Source organism: Mandrillus leucophaeus, unplaced genomic scaffold, assembly GCF_000951045.1.
Source record: "Mandrillus leucophaeus isolate KB7577 unplaced genomic scaffold, Mleu.le_1.0 Scaffold318, whole genome shotgun sequence".
Lineage (NCBI taxonomy): Eukaryota > Metazoa > Chordata > Mammalia > Primates > Cercopithecidae > Mandrillus > Mandrillus leucophaeus.
In genome coordinates, this window is record NW_012103343.1 from 1,786,950 (window position 1) to 1,793,600 (window position 6,651).

Below are 6,651 nucleotides of genomic sequence, written 5' to 3' on the forward strand. Positions count from 1 at the left end.
GCCTCCCAAGTAGCTGGGACTACAGGCGCCTGCCACCTCGCCCGGCTAGTTTTTTGTACTTTTTAGTAGAGACGGGGTTTCACCGTATTAACCAGGATGGTCTCGATCTCCTGACCTCATGATCCTCCCGTCTCGGCCTCCCAAAGTGCTGGGATTACAGGCTTGAGCCACCGCGCCTGGCCAAAGTTACTTTTTAATAAATATTATTTTCTAATAATTTGGAGTTACAGAGAAAGTAAGATTCCCTCAAAGTTTGGTGAGTTTGCCGGTCACGGTGGCTCACGCCTGTAATCTCAGCACTTTGGGAGGCCAAGGAGAGCAGATCATGAGGTCAGGAGATCGAGACCATCCTGACTAACACGGTGAAAACCCATTTCTACTAAAAAAATACAAAAAGATGAGCCGGGCGTGGTGGCGGGTGCCTGTAGTCCCAGCTACTCTGGAGGCTGAGGAAGGAGAATGGTGTGAACCCAGGAGGCGGAGGTTGCAGTGAGCTGAGATAACGCCACTGCACTCCAGCCTGGGTGACAGAGCAAGACTCTGTCTCAAAAACAAACAACAAACAAAAAAAAAGTTTGGTGAGTTTTTTTTCAAAGTTTTATTCCTTAGATATTATCTGTATAATCAGATAGACTGGGCTAAGCCACAGCCTCATTCCTTGTCAACTGGATAACTTCAGAAAAGTGTTTTAACTTCTCCAAATCCTAGTTTCTTCCACTATAACATGAGGATAGTCAACACTGACAATGAAGGATGAGCATAAGGATTAATGAGATAGGGTATGTAAAGCTAGCCTCATTCATGGCAATGGTCAGTGCTCAGCAAGGGAAAGCAGCCCTTATGACTATATTGCTGAGATTTCATTAACTAACCTTTTGCCCTATTAATTTCATGACCCCTTTTTTAAACAGGTAAGTGTCAGAAGAAGATCCTATAATGTCAACGTGTGTCCTATAAAAGTTAATCAGGACTTCAGGGTATCTCGAACTTAATTGTTCACATGCGCATTTGATCATTCTTTTCTCTTTCTTTTCCTTTCCTTCCAAAATAAATGTCTCTTTTCTAAGCTTTAAGTAAAGGGCATGTGACCATTCCTCAATGAGCTCTTTTACATGTTTTGCATTGTTTGGCTGAGAACCAACTTGAATGTTTTTTAGACAAATTGTGGTGATTTCACCATCCACTTTCTCCTGACTCAGAATGCAGAATTTTTTCAGTGTGCTTTCGTAAGATCTACACTTGTGGTGCAGGTAAAGAAAAACATCTGTGTCAAGCACAAGCATTTCTCCACTTCTAGCAGTCTCAGGTACTAAAGTCCTGACTGATGCCAAAGGGTTATTACTTCTCTGTAGACTCCTTTGGGGATTTTGTCTATTCCACTTTCTTCCCTCACTGGTAAAATTTCTGTCTTTTTCTAAGAGAGAACATGCTCTTACTAGCAAAGATTCTTTGAGCCTCTTGACAGCCAGAAATGATCCTTCCACGGAGATTCTTCCATTGGGTTTCAAAGGACTGAAGTTTAAACTCGGGATTTTTTTTTTCAGGTCCTTTACCAGAGTTTCTAGAGTAACTTCTTTCCCAAAAACAGAAAGATCAAGGATGGCATTTACAGAGCTGAAGATCTAAAATTAAAAAGAGAGAAAAGAAAACAGTACTGCTTAGTGGGAGAGACTACATAAACATGTTCTTTTCTGCCATTTTCTTGTCTCTGCAGAAATTGCACTAAACCAGGCCCCAGTTGCCTGCCCCAGACTTCCTGACTTCTTGTACCAGGGCAGCCCATCAAAGTGATCCCATTTTGTTCAATTTGGGATTCACACTCCCTCACCACATACCCCAAAACAGAGGTGCTCAAATAATTTTTAGAGGCAGAATTTTTTGTTGAAACAGTTTTATGCAGAACCATACATATAAATTGCTCTGGTTCTGCTTGGATAGGGGTCCCCCAAGAGTCATTCCCACCCCCAGTCTAAAGTTCATCAGATGGCTGCATACAACTCTGAGTGTCTTACAGAATCAAGTTAGTAAACCATTGCTTTGTATTTTAACTTTTTCCTCTTTTTCTTATTTCCTGTCTCTTCAAAGCTTCTTTTTAATGTTCATTCTAATTGTGTTTTCCCAAAATAAGCCTTTAGGTTGGTACCTGCCATCATCCATGACAGTATAAGAGCTTACCATCACTTTAAAAGCATTAAGTGAGGCTGGGCTTGGTGGCTCACCCCCCTAATCCCAGCACTTTGTGGGGCTGAGGTGGGAGGATTGCTTGAGTCCAGGAGTTTGAGACCAGCCTGGGCAACATAGGGACTACAAAAACTGCAAAAATTAGCCAGGCCTGGTGGTGCACACCTATAGTCCCAGCTACTCGGGAGGTTGAGGCAGGAGAATCACCTGAGCCCAAGAGGCAGAGGTTAGAGTGAGCCAAGAGTATGCCACTGCCTAGGTGACAGAGCAAGACCTTGTCTCAAAAAATACACATTTTGTAAAATAAAACATTAAGTGACACACTTAGAAAGATAAAAACAGATAAGGCGATAACCAAAATTTCAAGGGCCAGGGTTGGCCTTTAACACTGACTCAGGGAGTTTGCATTTTCTTTCCTAGAAGTCATGGAGTGAGAGCACTTTGTGTCTCCTGCCGTAAGAAAAACTTCAAAGAAGAAATGGGATACAGGACTATCAGTACACCTTCAGCATCACACCTTACCTTGTCACTAAAATGAGAGACTGTGAGTTCAGCATGTCTAGCCTTCCTTGCTAGCCGGTGTTTCTTTTGTCTGATGACATTCTCTGCAACTAAGTGGAAACACTGGCATCAAAAGTGTTTATGGCACGATACACTAATAATTTTTTAATAAAATAGGCATATTCAATTATACAAGAATGTCTAAGCTTTTTTCTACATTTTTCCTCTAAATTCAACATTCAGATCACTTTTTTGTTGCACTTTAACTCATTAAAGTTCATTTATGTGTAAGTATGATCCAAATCACATGTTATAAAACACACAAGGCATTATATGCATGAATAAAAAAAAATAAAGGTATATCCCCATCTCTGTTAACTCACAAGAAGACTTTACATTCTTGATTCAAGTTATCATACTATTCTGGTTTTCCTCCCAATTCACTGGCTGACCTGCTGAGTCTCCTTCCTAATCCTCCTCTCTTCCCATTCTCTAGACGTTGGCAAGACCTGGACCTCAGGCCTCATGCTTCTTTGCTAACCTATACCCATTCCCTGGGTGATCTCAACAATCTCCATGGCTTTAGACACCATCTCTACATGAATCGTTTTCAGAATTCTATCTTCAGCCTCCATCTTTCTCCCTTCTGCCTATAGAACTCTCTACCTCATTATCCTAATAGGCATCTCATTGACCCAAACTGAACTCTTGATAACTATCTCCCTTCCAAATGTATTCTATCCCCAGTGTTCTCTACCGCAGAAAATGACATTTAATCCATTAACATGTCCCGAATACCCACCAGTTCTTATCACCTGCCCTGCTACTGCCCTATCAAAACCAACGATGAATAGTAATTCCTCTTCTTCAAACAGCCACTAGGTTGCTCATTTAAGAAAAGGCAGTCCAATCTTGTCAATCCCCTGCTTGAAACCTTCCCTGTCACCCAGAATAAAATCCCAGACACCTTGCCATGATCCAGCAATTACTGAGCATAAACTGGCCCCAGCTCCCCATCTAACCACATCTCCTATCACTATCCCCCAGCTCATTCCACTCCAGCCACACAGGCCTCCTTGCTGTTCTTCCACACACCCAGCATGCTCCCCACTCACAGAATTACCAGTCCTTCCCTTGGCCTAGAATGTTCTCCCTGCTTATCTGCATGAATCATTTCCTTACTTGGCTTCTGCTCAAATGTCATCTAAACAGAGCATTTCCCTTCCTATTCATCTAAAACAGCACTTTCCATCATATTCTATCCCTTTATTCTTCTTTATATCTTGTCATAGCACTTATTATTTATGAATATACAATCATAAATAAAAATATTTAAATAAACAAATATCTAAGTTGTATATAAATAAAGCACCCAACATATTACAGATTCATTTGTTTAAAATCTGTCCAGATGTACATTTCAAGAAAAAAAAAGACTTTGCCTATTTCACCCATTGCTGTATCCTCAAGACCTAGCATGTTGCCTGGTAAATAATAGGTACTCAGAAAATATTTATGAATGAATGACCAAGGCCAATCTCTCCCTCTCAATCTCTCTCTGAGTTGCCAATTCAACATATAAAATTTTTTTTTTTTTTTTTTTTTGAGACGGAGTCTCGCTCTGCCGCCCGGGCTAGAGTGCAGTGGCTGGATCTCAGCTCACTGCAAGCTCCGCCTCCCGGGTTCCCGCCATTCTCCTGCCTCAGCCTCCCGCGTAGCTGGGTCAACATATAAAATATTAACTTTCAAAAACACTACCATCTCCTTAGAGAAATACTGAGCCACTGAGCCCCCGAGCCCCCTCCTGCCATCCCTTACCTGAACATCCCCATTGAGAAGAAATGACTTAATTAATGGTGACAGCTAAAGGTACTGAAAATCCATAGTGCCTTGGATCTTTCTCTGGACTCTGTCTTCCCTCAAGCAAAGCAAGGTCTCTTCCTCTGCTCCTACCCCCATGTGGTATGTTCACCTCCAAGAGCCTGGCATGGAGACTTGTTTTTCTCTGGCAATGTATTTTCTGCCAGCCACTAAGTTGTAAAGAAGGTTGCCCGTTCCATGAGGCTGAAGGGGTGTGTGTGCTCTGCCAACCCAGTTTCCTCACCATCTAAGTCAGGAATTGGGCGCAGGGAGCAGAATGACTCGATCTGATCTCAGAGTCAAGCCATACTTCTCAATTCAACTTTGCCAGTAATGAGGCAGATACGATATTAGAATATCTACTTATTCTAAAATATATAGTTGAGGCCACCTGAAAATTCCCAAAGTAGTCATCTCGTTTATGAGATTATATATCATCTTTATGGGGTTTTTCTCCATTTTGTCTGTATTTTACAGGTTTTCTACAATAAAACGTAACACTTTCACCCCAAGATATAGACAGATTCAAAATTCAGAAAAAAGTTTTCAAGAATTTGCCAGTCACTAGCAACTTTATCATGAGCCATTTTCATATCTTTTCTTCCTAAAGCAGTATCATGCCATTTGTATATTCACAATAAAATTTTTTTAAAAAAAAAGTTACTTCAGCCAGGCGTGGTGGCTCACGCCTTTAATGCCAGTACTTTGGGAGGGCAAGGCAGGCAGCTCACTTGAGGTCAGGAGTTTGAGACCAACCTGGCCAACATGGTGAAACTCCGTCTCTACTAAAAATACAAAAATTAGTTGGGTGTGATGGTGGACACCTCCTGTAATCCCAGCTATTCAGGAGGCTGAGGCAGGAGAATCACTTGAACCTGGGAGGTGGAGGTTGCAGTGAACTGAGATCACACCACTGCACTCTAACCTGGGCAACAGAGTGAGACTGTCTCAAAACAAAAAAAAAGAAAAAAAAAGCTACTTTAAAATTTACCAGTTCTGTGGATCATTTTAATAAAATGTAATTTTTAAATTTCATTGAAGAAGCATTTCTAAAATTACAAAAATTTGATTTGGAAATACCTTTTTTTTCTTTGAATATTACATATGCAACTCCCTTGGTTCTTGTCGGATATATCACGTCTTCAACATCTCCACCCTCATTCTTAATGTCTTGGAAGTGGCTCTTTACTAATAGGGCCAATAATTGATCACTAAAAAGGCCAACTGGAAGACCAGCAACTACAGCCGTTCTTTCAGGAGCTTTGGATTCCTTGACATTCAAAACTGATGCCTGTAAGAGAAATAGTAGGTTATTCTTTAAAAATACAAGACTCTACGTAATAAAGGTGACATCACACTTCAGTAGAGAGAATATCTGATTCTATAAAAGTACTGGTGCAGCTGTTTAGATACTTTTTAAAAGGGGTGTAGGGGAGTAAATCCTTGCTTCACACCATATACCAACATAAACTCTGTATGAATTTAAGAGTTAAATGTAAAAATTAAACCTTTCTTTTTTTTTTTTTTTTTTTTTTGAAATGGAGTCCCTGTTACCCAGGCTGGAGTGCAGTGGCGTGATCTCAGCTCACTACAACCTCTGCCTCCTGGGTTCAAGCAATTTTCCTGCCTCAGCCTCTCAAGTAGCTGGGATTGCAGGTGTCCACCACCACACCCAGCTAATTTTTGTATTTTTAGTAGACACAAGGTTTCACCGTGTTGGCCAGGCTGGTCTCAAACTCCTGAGCTCAAGTGATCTGCTGCCTCAGCTGCTCAAAGTGCTGGGATTACAGGCATGAGCCACCACACCCAGCCACCCTTTTTTTCATAAGTTGAAAATACTGGTTAATATTTGTCTGATTTAGGAAGCCCTAAAAATAATGGAAGAAGTTACCATCCTTTTTTTAGTAAGTTGAAAATATTGGTTAATATTTGTCTGATTTAGGAAGGTCTAAAAATAATGGAAGAGGTTACAAAGGAAAAGATCAAAAATATAAATTTAAAAATGTATTAATTAAAAATAAGTCAAACTAACCACAAAATATGGTATTTGGAGGTGGCTATATGTTTTCTTTACATTGTAGAGTCTAAAGTATGTGAGAGACTAAGAAA

At 40.6% G+C, this 6,651-nt stretch overlaps 1 protein-coding gene across 1 annotated transcript in view; it reads right to left on the reverse strand.

Moving 5' to 3' along the window:
• Positions 1-457: 457 nt before the first annotated feature.
• The window catches only part of RBM43 (RNA binding motif protein 43), a 10,987-nt gene continuing 4,793 nt past the window's right edge, over positions 458-6,651 (reverse strand). Inside the window, exons 2-4 of the mRNA XM_011987839.1 lie at positions 5,623-5,833; positions 2,704-2,792; positions 458-1,622 (exon numbers count right to left, since the gene is read on the reverse strand). Of these exons, the coding sequence (XP_011843229.1) occupies positions 864-1,622; positions 2,704-2,792; positions 5,623-5,833 (1,059 nt within the window). The 3' untranslated portion in view covers positions 458-863. The remainder of the gene's footprint in view (positions 1,623-2,703; positions 2,793-5,622; positions 5,834-6,651) is intronic.